We start from the raw sequence: 22,684 nt of genomic DNA, 5'->3' as shown, positions 1-22,684 counted from the left end.
TAGCATTCAATGAGCAGATGGCAGTGGCTCAGAGTGCAGGTCAGTGCGAAGGGCTTTCTCAAGTCTTCTCTGCAAAGGAGGGATGACATACGTGTGTCTTTGGTCGTTTCCAGGTGATTCTATCCAAAGTCCATGCAGGAAAGTAGATGCTGTGAGCAAGATGGAATATGGATATCGAAAGATCTAGAGTCAGGGCCCCAGGCATGACTGATCAACATCTAAATGCCACAACACTCAAGGGCCACGCGGTGGGAAGAGACCAGGGACTACGTTTTGGCACTTTCAGATGGGTTTGCAAGCACTGGAAATCAAACCTTCACCAGGAGATGCTTTTGAGATGAAAATCCCAGCAGGGATTTCAGGGATGATGCGGGGAGTAGCATGTGGCCCCTGAGTGGGAAGTTGGAAGTACAGCAGAATGGCAGTCCCTGTTTGTAGACGTTTTTCATGGGGAAGGTCAAAACATGTCCCAGGGAAACCACATCCAAGGTTCAAGATGAGAACCACCTGACTCATTTTTTTTTTTTTTGAGTCTGAGTTTTGCTCTTGTTGCCCAGGCTGGAGTGCAATGGCATGATCTTGGCTCACTGCAACCTCTGCCTCCCGGGTTCAAGCTATTCTCCTGACTCAGCTTCCCAAGTAGCTGGGATTACAGGCATGTGCCACCATGCCCAACTTNTTTTTGTATTTGGTAGAGATGGGGTTTCACCACGTTAGTCAGGCTGGCCTCAAACTCCTGACCTGAGCTGATCTGCCCACCTTGGCCTCCCAAAGTGCTGGGATTACTGGCTCGTACCACTGAGCCCACCCCAGCCAAGATTGTTTCCTAAGAATCAAAACTTGACTACAGGCTGAGTATGGTGGCTCACACCTGTAATCCCAGCACTTTGGGAGGCTGAGGCAGGTAGATGACTTGAGGTCAGGAGTTTGAGACCAGCTTGGCCAACATGGCGAAACCCTGTCTCTACAAATAATAATATTAATAATGAAAAGCATTAGGCAGGTGTTGTGATACATGCCTGTAATCCCAGCTACTCAGGAGGCTGAGTCAGGAGGCTCATTTGAACCCAGGATGTGGAGGTTGTGGTGAGCTGAGATCATGCCACTGCCCTCCAGCCTGGGTGACAGAGTGATACATCTCAAAATAAAAATAAACAAACAAACAAACCCTTGACTACAGAGGCTGGTAACCTGAGATCCCTGATCCACAAAAGCCTGAAATATGATGTCAAATTTTATTTATATGTGCAAGGGAGTATTTTCCTTGAAGGAAGGTCTACAGCAGGAGAGGCAAACTGTGGCATGGCTTTGTTTTATTGGGTCCACATAGCATTATAAATATTTGAATGACTTCCCAACATTTAAAAATTGGGTACTAGTACGGAAAAATCTAAATGTTGGGCTTTTCTTGAAAAGACTCACAAGATCCGGTCACATGGGACCCACATTCCAGAAAGAGGTGGCCTCCTTTAGATGGGGTGTTGGAGCCCAGTCAGCTACACGGTCCACAGCACTTCTGTGACCTCCCCAGTGGATGTCCAATGTTACTCCTTATTATCCACACCTTGCACTGTTTTCGTCACTGTTTTATTTTTTAAATTTACCTGGTTCCTCTGGCTTTTTCATTTGCAACCCATGATTTGAACTTTTAATTGATGCTCAAAGGGTGGCTGATTTCAAGAAGGTCATTGAAACTGAGATCTTTTTTTCCAGCTTAAACTCTTTCCCAACAATCCAGAGTTGAAATCGGCCCTTAGTAGAGGCAGAACGCCACCCTGCTCAGGCCTGGAAGCGCAGATGCTTTTCCTCCAAAGGAATGTGTGTGTGCTTTTGTCCAAGGGCCCATTTACAAATGGCAAACTTATCTTCTGATGCCATAAAACACCAAAAGCTGTGTAGAAATCACTGAAACGCCTATGTATAGTCTCTGCAAGATAATCCTCAGGTGGCAACACAATCACTGAAAGCAATGACAATCTGGGAAATCCTTTCTTTACAACCTTGATAATTTGGCTTTGAATGGAAATGGATGTGACAGATAGAACTCTTGCTCAGACCCCTTTTCTGAAGCCAGAGCCAACAAGGCTAGTGCTTTTCTTTGGAAAGGGTCTTAAGTAGGTCTTTGCATTTGGGAAGGTCAGGCAAGTCTCTTAGAGCCGATTTCTGAACGGAGACTCACAGATGCACAGTCACACCCTTGCAGCCAGAGACACTTGGACCTGGAGGGCTGGAGGGACTCAGCTGCCTTGGTCCTTAGGAGGCTTCAGAACCCCCGTGCTGAGGCCCAGCTGGCAAGGGCAGGACACACACACACACACACACACACACACACAATGTGAGAGCAGAGGATTAAAGGAAAGTTAAATCTTGGGCAGGGCATTCTGTCCGGCAAAGCACAGGAGGTAAATACAAGACACGTGGGCCTTCAGTATCCTATGAGTGGAATGAAGGCAACGCTTAAAAGGCTGCGCCACTGTGCAGCTCCGCCCGTACACAAGATGCTCCCTTGTTGCTGGGCGACAACTGCTGCATCCCCTGCTTGTATTTGCACCCAAGCAGAGGAAGTCACCCCAAAACTAGAAGGAGAGAAAATGATTGCCCAGAAGTTCATGGAAGCCTTTCTTAATGCCTCAGTCGTTGAGAGCACAGATATTAGGCCGAGGCCCACTCAGTTTGAGGCCTGGCGATGCCATAGGTCAGTTAGTTTATCTTATCTGTGAAATGGGGTAATCATAGAACCTATCTCATCCCAAGGGTGGGTGGGTGGATGAAATCAGATGATCTTGGTGCGGAGCTTAGCACTGTGCCTTGGTAAGCCTGGATAAGCATGAGCTGCTCTCTTAGGTTGGGTTTCCCCGTCACTGACCTGAGACTCTAACTGCAGTGCAAGTAGTTGATATGGAAAGGGATGCTGGTCGCATGAGGAAGAGAGTGAGGAAGTGAGGCAGGGAAGGGAATGTGACCTTGAGCAGTTACCACCATGAGCACTGGGGGCTCCCTCCCACTGGGGATGCCTGGATGTCACCTAATGTGGGACAGGCCCCAGAGCTGTCCCACCTGAGGGGTGTGGGGTTCGATACTTACCCACCTGCTCACATCCTGGCTGGGGGCTGCTCCCAGGGTGTCCCGTCCCCAGCCCTGCCCACTTGCAGGGCAAAGAGCCACCATGGGAACCGTGAGCCTTTGGGGGACATGGGCAGGACAGGGACAGCATCTGCTAAAACTGTCCTTGTTTTCCTGACTCCTGTGCTGGAGAGAGAAGAGCTGGGCTTTGGACCCACCCAGATCTTAGCCTATAGCTCATCCCTGCCTTTTATAGCTAGGTGGCCCCTTTGCCTTTTTGGGCCTCTGTTTCCACATCTCTTAAAATAGAAACAATTCTCTAAGGCTGCAGAATTCGTTTTGAGGACTACGTGTAACAGTGGCCATACAGAAGCAGGCGCGTAGTAGGTGCTCGGCCACTGTGAGCCACCTCACTCGCCAGCTCAACTCAGTTCTGGTTCTCCTGCTTGCCTGTGATCCTTACTCTGTTTCTAGTCCCAGGGTGAGCCCAGGCGGGCACCAGACCTTCTTTCCGCGTGAGCAGGGACAAGCTGACATCCACACAGTGCTTGCCTCCGAGGTGACTTCTTAGTGACAGGCTGCTGCAGTGATCTCCCATGCTGTGTATTATCATCCTGTTTCCCCTTTAGCTTCAAGCCTCGTCAGTGTGTGGCTTTCATCAGATCCAGGCAGGGTGGAATAACTGCCTGGCCTAACAGTGGCGGAGCCAGCCGGGAGTGGAATCCCAGTGGGAAGAACTTCGGACCCTTGCAGCTTCCCCGGCAGGCAGTGGCCTGTGGGCAGATCTGGAGGCTTCTGCTGAGTCAGGCTATGTGGGAGTGTTGGGGCTGGGGCGGGGACGGGGGGCGCCGGATGACATCAGGATGCCCAGTGAAATTTACATTTAGATAAACAAGAAAAAAACCTCTTCCGTACAGTCTGTGAAATACTTGGGCCATGCTTATACTAAAAACTTATATAGTGTTTATCTGAAATTCAAATTTCACTGGGCCTCTGACATTTTTATTACCTAAATCTGGCAACCCTACCCTGGTGGGAACAGAGAACAAGCCTCCTGAGAGGTCTGGGTTACAGACCAGCAGAGCACCCTCCCACTCGCTGGTAGGCAAAGGCCAGTGTGGAGCCACCGCTTGCCCCGACATGGCCTTCCCTGGGGTCCCCATCCAGGGCCTGTTAAAGCCCTCATGGGAGTCATTTTTGCCTGAAAAGACTGTTTAACTACACAGCGGGGTCAGTTACAGATTCACCCTTACCACACTCACCTGTGTAAAGAAAACACGATTCTTTATTCTTAGGCGCCAACAGAGCAGCAGCAAATTGTGCATGTGTTGGGTCGTGTTCCCTGGAAACAGAGCCTGAGACCTGGGCTCTAGCGCCCCTGACCCGGTGAAGGAAGCAGAAGAGAGCAGAGGAGGGGCTGAGAGGTGTGGACCAGGGGCACTCAGCTTCTGCCTGGCCCTCTGGGGGCTTGAGAGCCAGGATGGTACCAGGGAGTTGGCTCCACCTTGAGACAAGGGGGTTATGGTTTTGTGCTTCCGCATCTGCAGGCCATTAGCTGCCTTCAGGCAGAGGGCTGGGCCTTGCAACCTCCCAGGTGTCTCCAGGTGTGGCAGCTTCCACGGCAGAGGTGACAGTCCAGAGAAAGCCACGACCATGCATTGAGGTTCCCTGAAACACTTGTAGCAGCTGGGTGCACCTGCTGGTCAAGGAGACCTGGGCATGGCACCAGCAGCCCCCACTACGCTCTGTCTCCTTGCAATGTAATAGTCAGATTCTCTCCGGACTGCGTTCAAGGATCCCTATTGGGAGGTGCACTCTCCTTAGGGACTGTTCTGCCCCTTGTCCATCCTTCCTAAAGGGTGATGGCTGCCAGGTGGGTGTGTGGAGACAGGTGCCGTGTCTTCAAGGCAGTGGAAGAGGGGACTTTGAATACCCATGGAATCAGCAGGATGACGATGGCCTGAGCTTATGTGGCTGCTGGAATCTGCTCCCTGCCGTGGAGGGGTGAGCAGCCCCTTTTATTTTTTAGGGCTATCTTTAGTACCCATTGCTGCAGCCTGTGGCCTGGCCATTTGCCCATGGTTGTGAGGTCCCCATGCATGGGACTTCTTCATCCTGACTCCAGGCTTCAGTTTACCCATCAGACCTTAAAGCATCTTCTGCCCTATCTTGCCCTGGGCTTCTTGTTGCCAAAAGCCAAGGGCACTGCCTCAAGCTTATCTTCCCAGACACTGTTTACTGCTGCTACCCTGTTGCCCACGACACTTCCAAAGTGACCATTGTTGTCATCTCCTGCCACGTCCTGGAAGGCAAGCCACCAAATCCCATGCACCATTCCCACAGCCCAACAGCCTTCCCGACTCTACTCTCTGGAATCTAAAGAGTCTGCCTGCTTCTGGGTTTTTGTTCAGGTGGGAAAGTTCAAGCCCCATGCCCATGAACATTCATCTTTCATTTCTCTTCCACCTTCCCTGGGAAGGTAGTGTGGATACTGAGGTGAGCCTTCTTCGTCTTTCTAGAATCCATGGGGCGCAAAAGGTAGACTCCCCCTTCCTCTCTTCTGGGGAAACTCCTCCCTCCCCAGACAACATTGCTTTCCCCTTCTCTGTGGGGTTATAATGGCAGAGAGAGGTGGGATGAAAATGCTTAACTCACAAGGGGGTGTACATCGAGAGGTAGTTACAGTGCCCCTATGTTTATTGCGGCATTAGTCACAAAAGCCAAAGGTAGCAGCAACCCCGGTGCCCATGACGCATGAATGGAGGGGCAACGTGTGGTGTATACAGCGAATGTTGTTTAGCCTTGGAAAGAGGAAAAGTCCTGGCCGGGCATGGTGGTTCATGCCTGTAATCCTAAATATTTTGAGAGATCAAGGAGGGAGGATTGCTTCAGGCCAGGAGTTCAAGACCAGCCAGGGCAACTTAGGGAGACCAGATGTCTACAAAAATTTTAAAAATTAGCTGAGCATGGTGGTGCACATCTGTAGTCCCAGCTACTTGGGAGGCTGAGGCGGGACGATGGAGGATCACTTGACCCTGGAGTTCAAGGCTGCAGTGATTGCACTCCAGCGTGGTGGCAGAGCAAAAGTCCATTTTAAAAAGAGAGAGAGAGAGAGAAATCCTGTCGCATGGATGCACCTTGAGGATATCACACCTAGTATAATAGGCCAGTCACCAAAAGACAACTCCTGTGTGATTCTACTTCCATGAGGAAGTAGAGTAGTCAGTTTCATAAAGGCAGAAAGTAGAATGATGTTTGTCAGGGGCTAGGAGGAGGGAAAAATGGGGATTTGTTGTTTATTGGGTATGAGAACATTCTGAAGATTGGCACAACAACGTGAATATATTGAACATGACTGCATTGTACACTTAAAGATGACGGAGATAGTCCAGGGACAGTGGCTCATGCCTATAATCCCAACACTTTGGGAGGCAGAGGCAGGAGGATTACTTGAGGCCAGGAGTTTGAGATCAGCCTGGGCAATATAGCAAGACCCCATCCTTACAAAAAAACTAAAAAATTAACCAGCATGGTGGCTCATGCCTGTAGTCCCAGCTACTCACAAGGCTGAAGCGAGAGGACTGCTTGAACCCGGGAGATCGAGACGGCAGTGAGCTATAATCAGGACACTGCACGCCAGCCAAGGTGACGGAGTGAGACCCTGTCTCTAAAATAAACATAAAAATAAAAAAGGTTAAGGTGGCAAAAATTTAAGTCGTGTATTTTACCACAATTAAAAATAAAAAGTGGGCTGGCTAGGTGCAGTGGCTCACGCTTATAATCCCAGCACTTTGGGAGGCCAAGGCGGGCAGATCACCTGAGGTCAGGAGTTTGAGATAAGCCTGGCCTCTACTAAACATAGAAAAATTAGCCGGCATGGTGGCAGGCACCTATGATCCCAGCTACTCGGGAGGCTTAGGCATGAGAATTGCTTGAACCCGAGAGGCAGAGATTGCAGTGAGCCGAGATCATACGGCTGCTCTCCAGCCTGGGTGACAGAGCAAGACTCCATCTCAAAAGAAAAAAAAAATTCATCTGTTACAAATGCAGATGTCTGGTTCAGGGAGGGTGAACTAATACATTTGTCCATTCTTTATATGAATTATTCTATTTCATCAGCTCCTGTTCCTTTGCAGAGAATAGGACCCCAAAAGGGAAGAGAATATTTTCATGAAGGAAAAATGCAACCAGGAATAGTCCCAGCTAGAACCCCTATCAGACAAATATGTCCAGCCTGGATAGGATTTTATAGACAGGGGACAATTCTATTCACAAAGTTTGGGAGACAGAGTCATGGGGCAAGAAATGTGGAGGTTGGACAAGCTGGCTTCTACATGGGTGTTGCGGTTTGTCTTGCTTGCAGGCATGGTGATCTTTGTATTCATCCATAAAGCTTACTTGGAATTGCTGGGGCCAGAAGTCCTAGAGAATTTAAAAAAAATTTTTTTTAATGGGCAATGTGATGCCTCTTTTGTATATTACAGAACATTCCTAGTGGGGCCTGGCTCAGCACCCTGTAAACCCATTAATATTCCTGTGGTGGAGTGTATAAATATTCACAGTGACTGAGATAATGAAGACTATAAATAGCATCATGTCAGTTCCGGCCAGGGTTTGCTGCCAATTAAGTCTCCCCGCCCTGCACCCCCAAAAAGGATTTCTGGATTTCAGAGCCTTCTGGAAATGAAAATGGTAGCTTAGAGATTGTGGACCTCTATGAATTTTGTACCATCTAGAGACTGTAAATGAACAGAGACAGAAGGTAGGAAGGAACCAGCAGGATGAGGTCAACTAATTCAACACCGATTTTATTTTTTTAAAAAATGGAGGTGACTGGCCCACGGTCGCTCTGCTGATCATTGGTGGAGCTAAGGTCAGACAGAGTCTCCTACGCTCAGCCCAGCTCCTCCAGCAGGAGGTAACAGGAACCTCCAGACCCAGAGTCCATGAAGTTGAACTCCTCTTTCCTTCCTAGTTCCCTGAAAAAGTGAGCCCTGCCTTTGGGAATGCCCCCTTACGGCTAGTACACTGTGTGGTGTGCCCTGCGATGGGCTGTTCTGTTGTCCCTGGGAGAGGCATCTGCGGAAGATATTGTCCCAAGGGTTCATGCACTTAGCTCAAGGCCTTGCATACAGATGGCACTTAGCGAATGTTTCAGGAACTGCGAAATTTATTTCGTTATTTATCAGCTATAGACCCATCAAGATAAGGATGGTAATCGAAGGGCTGTGTGTGAGACAGCCACAAGGAGCAGAGAAAGAAAAGATCTTGCCCTCCATTGCAGAATCTGAGCTAATGGCAAGGAAGGCAAACGCTACTTTATTTTTGAAGAATGAGTATTAATGGTCATTGGAAAATGATGACTAAGCCATGGGCCTGACCCCTCCCCAGCCCTCTCGGTACTTGTTGGATGAGTAAGTGAGTCCATGAGTATTAGGAGTCACTTGTCAGAACTCCGTTATAAAAGGCGCAATCCCAGCTGAATCTGAAGTAAGCAAAAATGCCTATTTGACTTATTTTGCCTGATACAATTGAAAAGTCCAAGGGTAGACGCCTTCAGGCATGTCTAAATCCAGGTTTGCAAATGATTGCTGGGGAGTCTGCCCCTTCCCTTCTCTCAGAGCTGCTCTCCTCCATGCTGGCTTCTTTCCGAGGTGAGCTCCGCAGGTGTGGCGACCATGGCCGCAGCAGGCTCAGGTCCCTCCCGCTGAGCAGCCCTCACAAGAAAGTAACTCATATGGCCCAAGAAGGTGACAGGTGGTCACATGCCCATGCCCGGATACTGTGGTGAGCATGGTGCACCCTGAAAGGTAGTTCCTGGGTGGACTGTACGACATGGAGCCCTATGGAAGCTCTTGAGGGCATGAGCTTCCATCCAAAGTGAGGACCATTTCTCCCTCCAAGGTGTGACTACAGCTAGTGCTCGACTTATGACCATGATTGGGACAGGCAGACCGGTCGTAACACGATTTGGTCGTAAGTTGAGTAGGCAATATGTACAGTTGAAATGGTGCACGTGGAGATGGTAGTGCTGCCGGAAGCTGGTCCGCACTGTCGTACGCCCAGCTGGGCAACGCGGAGCAGTCGTGGCTAGCGATTGTGGTCGTAAAGTCGTAAAGTCGAATGGTCTTTAAGTTGCATAGGCCGTAAGTCGATCAATACCTGTACAGCCTGCAGGGCCTCTGCGGACTCTTAACAGCCTAGGTGGGAGAGGGCTCCTCACAGTCCGACCTCAGTGTTGTGGGAAGATTACCACTCTTCTTTCCCTTTCTTTTTTTTCCTTTTTGAGACAGGGTCTCCCTCCTTCACCCAGGCTGGAGTGCAGTGGTTCCACCACGGCTCACTGCAGCCTCCACCTTCCCAGACTCAAGCAATTCTCCCACCTCAGCCTCCCAAGTAGCTGGCACCACAAGTGTGTGCCACCACGAGTGGCTTATTTTTGTTATTTTTGTAAAGACGAGGTGTGGCATGTTGTCCAGGCTCACCATTCCTTCCTGTCTTTTTATTATTTTTTAAAGATAGAGACAGGCCGTATGCAACAGCTCACACCTGTAATCCCAGCACTTTGGGAAGTCGAGGCGGGTAGATCGCTTGAGCTCAGGAGGTCAAGACCAGCCTGGGCAACATGGTGAAACTCTGTCTCTACCAAAAATTAGCCAGGCGTGGTGGCGCACATCTGTGGTCCCAGCTACTCGGGAGGCTGAAGAGGGAGAATCTCTGAAGCCCAGGAGGCAGAGGTTGCAGTGAGCCAAGTTGCTCCACTGCACTTTGGCCTGGGAGACAGAGCAAGATCTCGAAAGAAAGAGAGAAAAAGAGAGAGAAAGAAAGAAAGAAAGAAAGAAAAGAGAGACGGGGTCTCGCTGTCCTGCCCAGGTTGATCTTGAACTCCTGGGCTCAAGTGATCATCTTCCTGCCTTGGACTCCCAACGTGTTGGGATTACAGGAGTGAGTGACCCTCATTTCCATTCTTTCTCTATGAAACACTGGTCATGTGAAGGGAGAAGCTGCAACCCTGGGGGGTGTGGGCAGAGGTACAGGGAGCCAGGCAGCAGCATTGACAGACAGCTTTCTCTGAGATCCTGAGAGGTGAGCATTTGGGCTCCCTCAGCCTCTACTCCATCAGTGCAGAGGTCCCATCATCGTCTCACTGAAGACCGAGGGCACAGCAGGCCTCCAAGGGACAACCATGGGTTCCTTCTCACCCTCATGCTCTCCCCTCCCCTTGGTGCTATAAGACTGAAGTGTTCTCGGGGAATAGGGGTGGATCCTCCGTTTTCCTATAAATCTGCTTGGTTTGGGAGATACTTACATTCTCCATATCTTTGAGGCATTAACTATATAATAAAGTAGCTTTTAATAAAGGATATCAGTGCTTTGAATACGTGACTCTACATTTATAATAAAAGTAGAAACAGAAAATGAAGGCACTGAGCAAAAGAAGCAAATTTAACCACAAAGTGAAAGAGCTGTTCATCTATGCTGGTTTCCCTATACGGTCATTAGGGTTAGCTCAGAGCTTCCTAGTAGGCCGAGTATAAAAGGAAATAAGATCTTTACAAATTCTTTGTATCATAAAGGTAGAAATATACCAATTTTGAAAAGCATACTTTTTTCTTGGCATTAAGTTCTGAAAGAAATATATCATGTGGGATAATTTATAAGACAAAATGTGAGTAGCAATATTCTCAACCATGTTCCCACAGTTGCAGATTCCCCTGCCCAACCCCCGTAATATACCTTGTGACTACCCTCTATAATAGGTGAGGGAAAAACGCTAATTTTAAGTATTAACATCCCACTTCCCTGGGGTAGGCAATACCATATGTGTCTAAATATAAAGCAAACCATGAAAATAAGGTAATCTCACAGTTTCTCAGCAGGAACATCCCCAAAAATGCTTTTTGGCCACTTGAATACATAAACTTTTAGGGATATAGATAAAAGAGTCTTACATGTATCATTAGATTTCATAATTTAATTACACACACTTGAAATCATATCTTATATAAAATAATATTCAGAAATGTTCATACAGTAATCTGTTAATGGCAAAATAATACATAAAAATATTGCACTTTTCCCATTGACCTTTTGCAAAAACAGTGGTATTCTAATGGGAGTCATTTTTTATGTTGTCAAGGTGTTTGTTTTTTTTTTTGTTATTGTTATTTGTTTGAGATGGAGTCTCGCACTGTTGCCCAGGTTGGCGTGCAATGGCGTGGTATCAGCTCACTGCAACCTCCGTCTCCCAGGTACGAGCGATTATCCTGCCTCAGCCTGCCGAGTAGCTGGGATTGCAGGCACTTGCCACCACACCTGGCTAATTTTTGTGTTTTTAGTACAGATGGGGTCTCACCATCTGGGTCACTTTGTAACCCCAAAGTGCTCGGATTACAGGCAGGAGCCACCGCGCCCAGCCTGCGTTGTAGAATTTTTAGAGAATAACAACTTCACTTCCAGCCCATGGTGGAAGAAATGTCCTTTTTTGAATCCATGTATAATGTGCTCACTGGTAATTGCATCCCAAGCCCCAAATACTCATTTGTATGGCATTAGAGCAGTTCCCCCATCCTCACCCCATTTATCTGATAGAGGGGGCATATTTGTGATCACTTCCTTATGAAGACCTGTCATACAGCTTTTAAAAATAACCTTAGGCCAGCAAGGTGGTCATTCCCTGCCAGTGTGTCCTCCCCAAACAGGACTTTGTGGTTCAAAATACAGTACAGTCTTGACAGAACACCCTGTAACACAAGAACTTTTACAGGGCAGGATTACGTTGTGCCTGTAATCCCAGCTACCTGGGAGGCTGAGGCAGGAGAATTGCTTGAACCCGGGAGGTGGAGGTGGCAGTGGGCCGAGATCACACCATTGCACTCCAGCCTGGGTGGGGGACAAGAGCAAGACTCTGTCTCAAAAACAAAAAAAAGCTTAAAGGATGTCAAACATTTGCAATTGGGAGGTCATTCTTTTGGGAATTGAGATTAAATTCCACTGATTCCTTTATGCCTTATTTAAACAAGTAACTAAGCATCTAAAACCAGAATTGATTGTGGTCATTCCCGGCCCATGTGTCCTCCCCAAACAGGACTTTGTGGTTCAAAATACAGTACAGTCATTGACAGAACACCCTGTAACACAAGAACTTTTACAGGGCGGGGTTACGTTGAGACATCTGCTTAGTTCTGTTGTATGATGGCCAAGTGCTTAAGCTGTCCATAATGCACCCAGCCCTGCAGCTTGTCCAGGTTAGAAAGGGGATGCCTTAGAAGAGGGGTGCTCCCCTGGGGAGACGGAGAGCTGAGTGTGCTTTGCCAGGTGCATGGTCTGTCTTTTTTTTTTTTTTTTTTGATACGGAGTTTCACTCTTGTCACCCAGGTTGGAGTGCAATGGCTCGATCTTGGCTCACTGCAACCTCTGCCTTCCTGGTTCAAGCGATTCTCCTGCCTCAGCCTCCCAAGTAGCTGAGATTACAGGCGCCCGTCACCACGTCCAGCTAATTTTTGTATGTTTAGTAGAGACAGGGTTTCTCCATGTTGGCCAGGCTGGTCTTGAACTGACCTCAGGTGATCCAGCTGCCTTGGGCTCCCAAAGTGCTGGGATTACAGGTGTAAGCCACTGCGCCCCGCCCAGGTGCATGGTCTTGAATAGGTCATTTACTTCCTTGGGCCTTGGTTTTCTTATGGAAGAAATGAGGGGTTTAGGCTAAATTAGAGAAGGATTTTGGGGAGCACAACAGGGGCATGGGGATGGCATCACGTATTGGGGGTTCTCGAGTGCCCTCTTCTCATTTCTGTCAACAGAATATAATTCTTCTTTGATCTACTTTATATAAAGGAATTCCAGGTAACATTTCCTTTGAAGTAAAGATCCTTTTTTTAATTTAAAAAAAAAAAAAAAAAGAGGAGCAGCTTGTTATTGAGGTTTGCATGCTCTGGAGTTCTCTGACTTCAAAGCCATTGAGGTCATAGTTGTCTTCCTATTGATGGCTAATGAGGACCTGATGCGCATGGTGATTTAGGGGTAGACGCTGCCTGGGAGCTGTGAGCTGCACCATATGGCAGCACAGACGCTGCAGATCCCACCATAAAGGGCCGTTTAGCTGGAAGCCCCTCATCCCAGCAAAGCTGCTTGGAATTTTATCAGATAGAAGCGAAGGACAAGACGTGGTTCTCCAATGTTGCAACATACTTGAGTCACTTGGGGAGTTTTTAAGACTTCTGATATGCAGGCCATTCCTTATGCTAATCAAGTCAAACTCTGGAGGTGGGATCCAAGCATCAGTAATTTGTAACTCTCCCCATGTGAGGCCTAATGTGCTGTCAAGTTTAAGAATAAGTGCCACTGGTAAAGCCACTTGGAAAACAGTATGGCAATCCCTCAAACAATTAAAAATGGAATTACCATAAGATCCGGCAATTTCACTTCTGGGTATATACCCAAAAGAATTGAATGCAGGTTCTCAAAGAGATATTTGTATATCCATGTTCATAGCAATATTATTCACAACAGCCATAAGGTGGGAGCAACCCAAACGTCTATCAATAGATGAAGAATAGACAAAAATGTGTTGTGTACATACAATAGAATATTGTTCAGGCTTAAAAAGGCAGGACATTCTGAGACATGCTGCAGCATGAATGAACCTTGAGAGCATTATGTGTTGGAGATAAATGCTAGGTGCTGCAAAGAAAAATTAGCACTGAGACAAAAGATTTGTGAAATAAGCCAGACACAGAAGGACAGATACTGTAAAATACCACTTAAACATTTTTTCTTTTTAAATTCTCTGCAGGGCAATTTGTACACAGTTCCACTTAGATGAGGTGTCTAGAGTAGTCAACTTCATAGAAACAGAAAGCCAGAATAGTGGTTGCCAGCGGCTGCCGGGAGAGAATGGAGACTGACTGTTCAACGGGTATGGAGTTTCAATTTTGCAAGTTGAAAAGAGTTCTGGAGATTGGTTGCACACCAATGTGAAAGCACTTAACACTACTGAAGCGTGCACTTAAAAATGGTTGAAATGGGACATTTTATGTTAGGTGTATTTTACCACAATTAATACAATAACCTGAAAAGAGCAAGTGGCATCATGAATGTTTTGCTGGGGAAACTGAGGTCTGTGGGCCAGTGGCATCACGTCTCCTTGGAGATGGTCACACACGCAGCATCCGAGGCCTGGCCCAGACCTGCTGAGTCAGCACTCACATTTTTTAACAAGAAAACCCCAGGTGGTTCGTGTACTCACTCAATTTTGAGAAGTGCTAGTTGTAATAAACCAAATATTAGACTAAGGTTTAGAAGATTAGAAGATGTAGCAGACATTGTTGTTTGCCTACCCAGCATTCATGTCGTCTCTTCTTCCTTCCTTCTTAGAGAAACTGACATTCTGTGAGTAGCCTCACGTTTCAGAGGGGGCTCACCTCATCCACGCCCCCATAACCCCATAGCAGTCCCACTCCCCTGGCCAGTGATTGCTTTACAGGTGGACATGTTGCCCAGTTCTGGCCAATGAAACTGAAGGAAGTTCTGCTGGAGAGTTTCTGGGAGAGATTGCCTCCCCTGAAGGACACCCAAGAAGAAAAAGCCTTCTTCTTCCTTTGGAAGTTTTTTTCTTCTTTTTCTTCCTTTTTTTTTTTTGAGATGGAGTCTCTCTCTGCTGCCCAGGCTGGAGTGCAGTGGCATGATCTTGGCTCAATGCAACCTCCACCTCCCAGGTTCAAGTGATTCTCCTGCCTCAGCCTTTCAAGTAGCTGGGATTACAGGTGCATGCCACCACGCACAGCTAAGTTTTGTGTTTTTAGTGGAGACAGGGTTTTGCCATGTTGGCCAGGCTGGTCTTGAACCCCTGACCTCCAGTGATCCAACCATCTTGGCCTCCCAAAGTGCTGGGATTACAAGCATGAAGCACCACAGCCAGCCCCTTTGGAAGTCTGCACATTGGAATGGGACCCCAGCAAAATCTTGGGACCTTGGGAGCAGCTAGCCTGGCCCTTGTTCACACAGTCATTGACTGATAAGATCCTGGGTCCACCTCATCAAAGGATTTCTTGTTACGTGAGATTAGAAATGTATTTACTGTTTCAGACCATGTGAGGCAGGATTTTCCATTACTTATAGCCCAGGGTTTCTATGCTATTAACCCAGGGTCCATGCTATTGACATCCAGGGCCAGATAATTCTTTGTTGTGGGGCAGTCGTGTGCATGGCAGAATGCTTAGCTGTGTCCCCGTCCTCTGCCCATTAGAGCCAATAGTCCTTCTGCCTTTCCCAGGTGTGACAACTCAAGTGCCTCTGGACATTGCCAACGTTGCCTGGGGAGGTGGGGGCAATGGCCCCAGTTGAGCACCGCTGTTGCAGCCAAAGGTATTGTAAAGAACGTGAAGACCTTTTTATTCTGGCCCCCGCTGTTGCTGGGGAGCCTCAGGAAGGCAAAAATTGCTGCCTATGTCCCCGCCCCAGACATGGTGCAAGGATCAAAGTGAGATCAGGTGTGTGAGAAAAGCAAACACCCTCAAGGTGTTACTAACCATTACCCGTCTTTGATGCTGCTGGTGCATTGATAGCAATGTTGTAGTTTCCATTTATTCTTAGAAGATTTCATAGGCAGAGATGTTGAACTTAACAGATGGCCAGCATGGATAGTGAATGGAATTTTCCCTCAGCAAAGGCGGAGCAGCTCATGAGACTTTCAGGCTTTTCCTTGCTCAGAAATTCTGGATTCTCACTCAATTCATCAATGCTAATTCTCAATCCCAAATTCATCGTCCCATAAAGCCATGGATGCTGAGGCGTTCCTCTGTTCACACCTGAGATACACACCATCTGTATGAAACAAACACATTTTCACAGATGAAGAGAGAGATTCCTAATTAGCTGCTGAAGAGAGGCTAATGCCCTCAGCTCACACATCTGTGGATTTAAGACCCACAGAGTCAGGAGACCCTGAACAAACTCTCATGTCTTTTGCTCCCCTTCCTAGGCCACTTTTCTTTTCTTTTCTTTTTTTTTTTTTTTTTTTGAGACAGAGTCTCACTCTCACCCAGGCTGAAGTGCAATGGAGCGATCTCAGATCACTGCAATCTCCGCCTCCTGGGTTCAAGTGCTTCTCCTGCCTCAAGCCTCCTGAGTAGCTGGGATTACAGGCACGTGCCACCATGCCTGGATAATTTTTTGTATAACAGGGTTTTACCATGTTAGCTAGGATGGTCTCCGTCTCTTGACCTCATGATCTGCCCGCCTGGGCCTTCCAAAGTGCTGGGATTACAGACGTGATCCACTGCGTCTGGCCCAAGGCCACTTTTCTCAGGAGCCCCCTGACTTCCAAAATCAGTGCCTTTGGATCTATCTCTTCTGGGAGAGTTCAGTGTCTTCTGAAGGGTTCCAAAATGTCCTTGGCAGTAAGAAGGCGTACACAAGGAGCTCAACTTTATAGAAAGATGGAGGAGAATTGGGAGAGTGGCACTGGAGAGGGGACAGGGCTGTGAAAGGGAGGTGCCGGATGCACCTGATCATTTATATCATCTAATGCTTGCCATGTGTTCGGCAGTGGGGCCGGTGTGAGAGGCAGGAACAAAGGCCATTAGGAGGCTGCTACAGCCTTTGGGGGCCTCATTATCTACTGGGGAACGTGTGGAGGACTTTGGGTCATTCCTGTAACATAGTCCCATATTATGATATGGGGTACCTGTCCCCAAGAACAGGATAACTGTCTCAATTTTGGTTCCCCCATCCCCATACCTGCACCCCATGAGCTTTTAGGGACATTGACTCCCTTGCTGAACCCAGAGGTAGAACACACATAACAGACCATAATTTTTGTTGTAGGGATTGGCACATTACAATTTGAACCAGAGAAAGCATTTATTGGGGGCCTCTACAAAAAGACAGCTTTGTGTTTCTTTGGGGGAAAGGGGTGTGCCTTGCAAAAGCGATGTTGCAGCCCAGTTACTTCCACAAAGGAGTTAAGCTGAGGACTGAGCCGATTTACAGAGGAAGGGTGAGTTGAGAGAGCTCCTGGGAAATCAGGCTGGAGCCTTGCTCAAGTCGCGTCTGATCTACCTCTGGGCTTTTCAGTAGCATGTGCTAATAACACCTCCTTATTGTGTAAACTGATTTACACTGGGTTTTCTGTTACTTTCATCGTAAACTGTCCAAACTGACAGAGAATTTTGTGCCAGGAAGGGAATGCTACAAGGAACAAACCTTAAATGTGGGTTGGTTGAGAAGCAATGTTCAGGCAGACAGCAGCAAAGATGGCTCTGTGAAACTAGGAAGGTGGCAGCGGGTGCGATGGATCACGCCTGTAATCCCAGCACTTTGGGAGACGGAGGTGGGCAGATCACTTGAGGGCCGGAGTCTGAGACCAGCCTGGTCAACATGGTGAAACCTCATCTCTACTAAAAATACAAACATTAGCTGGGCATGGTGGTGTGTGCTTGTAATCTCAGCTACTTGCGAGGCTGAAAAAGGAGACTCGATTTAACCCAGGAGGCAGAGGTTGCAGTGAACTGAGATCATGTCATTGTACTCCAGCCTGGGGAACAAGAGCGAAACTTCATCTCAAAAACAAAACAAAACAAACAAACAGACAAAGAACAACTAGAAAGATGGCAACCCTCTTAACAAAATGGATGGCCAGTCATGCTGGGATGCAGACCTAATACTTACGGAGCCCATAATATTTTGAGATCTTCCGGGAAATATTCAGGATGTTGGCTACCTCTGGCAGTCTTCATTAAGGTCCTAGGAGACTCCACTCCTGGGAGATAGTGGTCCATTTGAAAGTGGAGAGGGATGAAAATAGTTTTGCTAAGAAAGAGTCTTTTTGCCTGGGGCCTGCAATCCAAAGTTGCAGGAAATCGATGAGCAACTCCTGCTGGTCGGGAAAGCTGCTTTATCTGGCTAAAGTTGGAGCACAAGCAGCAAAGGAGGTGACGTAAGCAAAAGCCACCTTCTCTTCCTTCTTTTGAGGTGGAGTTGGTGAGGCCGGCAAGTGCTGGAGCAGCCCTTTCACCACCATGAGGGGAGCCAAGCAGGAATAAAGCCAACCGGAGAATCCCCGAGGAGGGGAGCCGCGACCCATTCCCATCTCTGGGCTTTGGATTTCTAGAATGTGTTCTTTACGATTTGAGCCAGTTTGAAGTTTCTAGAAAGTTTACGCTATATAGAATGTGATGAACACTGAAATAAAAGTCTGACGAAAGTGTTGGGTGGTTAAGAGAGAAGGTGGATTGATTAGCTAAGAGAGGCAGGTTGTTGCTTTAGGTATTTAGGATAGGTGAGTTGGAAAGATCCTGCTGCAGTTCTTAATATGAGGCACACCCTTTTCGTGGAAATGTATTCGATTCATTTGTGGCCATCATTATGCTTCTCTTTGTCCATCCAGGTAGGAATGCATGTGTGAAGGCCTTAGTGGAAGCCTAGTGCACCTGCATTTAGCAGACCCCAGGAAATGCTGGGTGATGGAAGGAATTCTGCCACCTGTTGCCCCAGTCGTTTGGTGGGCTGAGGGGGTTCCCCAGTGTCCACACACACTGGGAGCAGTCAGGTATCTGCTAATCCTCCTCTCTCCTCACTGCTGTCACAGGAGATGGATCACATGTCTCCCAGGCTAAGAGCCTTCCTCTCCGAACCTATTGGAGAAAAGGATGTCTGCTGGGTGGATGGCATCAGCCATGAGCTCGCGATCAATTTGGTCACCAAAGGTATCAACAAGGTAATTCATTTTTTCTTACTTCTCTGACTTCTCTTCCCTACCTCTTTTCCCCCAGTCCTGAGAGATGGCAGTTCCTGCCATGTGTCCCTGTGAAGGGCCATTAGAGAGCAAAGCTGCCACTTGGCAGGGTGCCACATTCTTTCATGCTACTGAACCCACATGCTTGAGCAGCCTCAAGGGCCTGCAGATGATGGGCACATACCGTAGAATGGCTTCAGCTCAGAGCAGCTGGGCTGGGCATGATTCACTTGGTGTTCAAACACTCAGGGTCAACAGAAGCAGGTCAGCCGCCGGGGTCTGAGACAGAGCTGTCAGGATGTGTGATTTAGGTGCACTCCACATCCCCCTGAAGGGACCCATGGTGTCTCGCTCGCCCCTGCCAGGGCACCAGCCTGGCAATGGCAGGTGGAGAAACAGCACCCTGGGGTCTACACCAGAGTGAGTTCATCTATCATGTCATTCCCGGCCCAAGAGTGACCTCAAGGATATCCAGTGGAATTGGAATATTCTTTTCTATGTCATTGTTTGTTTTTATGGGGCTTTTAAAAAGTGACTTGGAGACTCAGACGAGACAGTCCCAAAGACAACACAAAGACACTGAGCACAGACAAGGCAGGCTGTGACCTCTCAGAGCATGGCACACTCACTCAGCAGAGGCACCAACTAGAGCTATGCCCCTTGGTGCCCCAAGTCAGTGCACTCCACCAGGCAAGGACAGTGTCACAGAAACACCCAAAGAGGCTGGGAACTGCTGCACGTATGGCTGATGACTAGTTTGGTTTGCATCTAAATCTGAACCATGGGACCCAGTTTTCTGATTACCCCACTGCTCTGCACTAAATATTCAGAATAACACCCCAATCTGAGAGCCAGTTTAATGTCCAGTAGACAGTATCATCAGAAATGGGAGCTCCCCTGTTGGGTAGATTGGATTCTTTCTTCCCAGATGAAGGAGGCAGAACCATTCCCTAGGGAACAAATTTTAAAAAACAATTTTTTTTTGTTTTTATTATTAATTAATTAATTAATTTGAGACAGGATCTCACTCTGTTGCTCAGGCTGAGTGCCGTGGTGCCATCTCGGCTCACTGCAATCTCTGCCTCCCAGTCTCACGTGATCCTCTCACCTCGGCCTCCCGAGTAGCTGGGACTACAGGTGTGTGCCACCACGCCTGGCTAGTTTTTTCTATTTTTTGTAGAGACAGGGTTTTGGCATGTTGCTCAGGCTGGTCTCAAACTCCTGGACTCAAATGATCCACCTACCCCGACCTCTCAAAGTGCTGGGAACCACCACGCCTGGCGAAAAATTCTTTAAAAAAAGCAATCATTGTTTCTTTTACTTTCCTATTGTGATGTAACATACCTAGGGGAATATGTGTTGATATAAAGGGCTCAGATCAATGAATTTTTTACCCATATATGTACACCCCTATACCCACTACACAGATCCAGCAATCAGATGTCTCCAAAATTCCAGATGATTCTCTTGTGCCTCTTCTTGGCCAAGGCCATCCCCTGTCCTTAGACGGAACCACGCTTCTGATATAGAACGCCGTTGGTTAAATGTGTCCCTAATTGTGGGGTTTTGTTGTTGATGCGCAGCTCTACTCATTGTTTTAAAAATCTTTTTATTAAGGTATAATTGACATACCTACTGTAAATTTCACCCTTTTTAGTACATCGTTCTACGAGTTTTGACAAATGCATGCGGTCATGCAGCTGCTACCATAGTCAAGACACCAAGCAATCCCATTACTCAAAATACGCATTTTCTTGTGCTCTTCATAGTCACCAGCCTCAGTCCCTGGCAACCACTGATTTATTTTCTGTCTCTCTGGTGTTGCCTTTTCCAGTTTAAGTCTGTGTGTGTGTGTGAATAGCTTAACTGTGTTTTAAATGAGGATTATAGGTGGGTGGGTTTTAGAAGAAAAAATGAATGAATAATGGGAAAATGTCAGGCATCTGAGAACTTGTCTGTAGAGTCAGGGCTGTGGGGACAGTTTGTCTGTGTGCAGCCGGGTCCCTGGAGACGTGCCCCTCTTGTGTCCATGACCTCCTGTGCAATGAGCACTTTCCTAGAGCTGCTAATTCCAGGCACTGGCACTGGGCTCTCACCTGTATCCTTCGCTTTGAGCCACCCACGCCTGTGATTGAGATGAGGGTCGCTCTCTCCACTTTACCAATGAGGAGACAAGGGCTCCAGGGAGTAGCACCTTGTCTGGTCCCAGGTGAGGACTGGAGCAGCCATGGATTGTACTGTCACAAATTGCACATGAAGATCCATGGTCAAGTGGTTACACCTGGCAGGGAGGAGGCTTAGACTAAATTTGGTGGTGAGACCCCGCATCAGGGTCTGGAGTCTGGCTGGGCCTGTAGTGAGACCCAGGAGGAGACCCAGCTCTGGCTCCTCCAAGATGGGCAAATGCTTCAGGGTGAGGACCCATCTGAAGTCAGGGCCAGCAATGACAGTATCCCCAGCAGGGAGATCGTGGCAGGACAGGGGTCTCAGATTTAGATAAAGATGCTGGTTCTTGGTGGTTTTCATTTTGTTTTGTTTTTGGTGTTTTGAGACAGAGTCTCAGTGTATCACCCATGCTGGAGTGCAGTGATGTAATCTCAGCTCACTGCAACCTCCTCATCCTGAGCTCAGCCTCCAACCTCAGCCTCCCAAGTAGCTAGGATTAGAGGCACACACCACCATGCCCAGTTAATTTTGTGTGTTTTTGTAGAGACAGGGTTTTGCCACATTGTCCAGGCTGGTCTCATCTCCTGGGCTCAAGTGATCCTCCCAAAACAAAGGGCTGGCATTATAGGCATAAGCCACCACACCTAGCCTCTTATATTTTCATACTTTGCCTGCAGGGGACCTAATCCTGGCAGAGGGAGAGACACCTTCCTGGGGCTCAAGCAACCTCCTGCCTTGCTGGCTTCTGCCAAAATGCAGCCATCACCCTCCCCTGCTCCCCATCCCACCCCAGGCTGGGGCCCAGCCTTAGTTTCCTTGCTGTGCACAAAGCCACCTTGGGTTCCACCCTTGCTTGTAACAGCATACCTGGCCTGGTTTTATGAGCTCCATTCTTTCAGCCCTTTCTGCACCCTCTCTGGGTGCAGAGCACCTGCTGGGATGCAGGCCCGTGGGCCACCCTCACACCTGCCTCCCTGGGCTCCTCACTCAGCCATCAGCTCTCTCCAAAGACCCCAGTGTGCTGGATGCCCTGGGGGAGATGAGACACCAGCGCCCTCCCCTCTCTGATTTATCTGGGTGTCCTATTACTTCTCTGGGGGGCCCCTTCTCAAACTCTCACCAGCCCCTACATCGGGTACCTTCTCCTCTGTTCCTCCTCCTGCACAGGTCTTTCAGTGTTTTTTGTTTTTTTTTGTTTTTGGTTTTGTTTTTTGAGATGGAGTCTCACTCTGTCACCCAGGCTGGAGTGTAATGGTGCAATCTTGGCTCACTGCAACTTCCGCCTCCTGGGTTCAAGCGATTCTCCTGCCTCAGCCTCCTGAGTAGCTGGGACTACAGGTGCGTGCCGCCTTGCCCGGCTCATTTTTGTGTTTTTAGTAGAGATGGTGTTTCACCATCTTGGCCAGGCTGGTCTTGAACTCCTGGCCTTGTGATCCACCCGCCTCGGCCTCTCAAAGTGCTGGAATTACAGGCGTGAGCCACCGTGTCTGGTCTCTTTCAACTTTTTTTAACAGAAGACATGGGGTGCTGGGAGGGGACTGTTCTTACTGCCTGTCCCCGTTTTCCTCAGAGCTTTGGCTTATGCCATGAACTGGTCTCTGGCTCCCAGTTTAAGTCAGGACTTTCAAAACTATTGATTCTGCCACTGATCTACCTAAGCCTCTTCAGAAGCTTAAAAGCCATATGTGTTGGCCCTTTCTTTTTTTTTTTTTTTTTTTT

At 48.0% G+C, this 22,684-nt stretch overlaps 1 protein-coding gene across 1 annotated transcript in view; it reads left to right on the top strand.

The window, feature by feature from the left end:
* Nucleotides 1-22,684, top strand: part of BANF2 (BANF family member 2) — a 32,705-nt gene that overhangs the window by 4,852 nt on the left and 5,169 nt on the right. The window contains exon 2 of the mRNA XM_017512685.1: nt 18,653-18,781. Coding sequence (XP_017368174.1) covers nt 18,656-18,781 — 126 coding nt within the window. The 5' untranslated portion in view covers nt 18,653-18,655. The remainder of the gene's footprint in view (nt 1-18,652; nt 18,782-22,684) is intronic.

The sequence above is a fragment of the Cebus imitator genome, unplaced genomic scaffold, assembly GCF_001604975.1.
Source record: "Cebus imitator isolate Cc_AM_T3 unplaced genomic scaffold, Cebus_imitator-1.0 Scaffold475, whole genome shotgun sequence".
Lineage (NCBI taxonomy): Eukaryota > Metazoa > Chordata > Mammalia > Primates > Cebidae > Cebus > Cebus imitator.
Note: the sequence above shows the minus strand (reverse complement) of the source record. Positions and strands in the feature narration are given on the sequence as shown.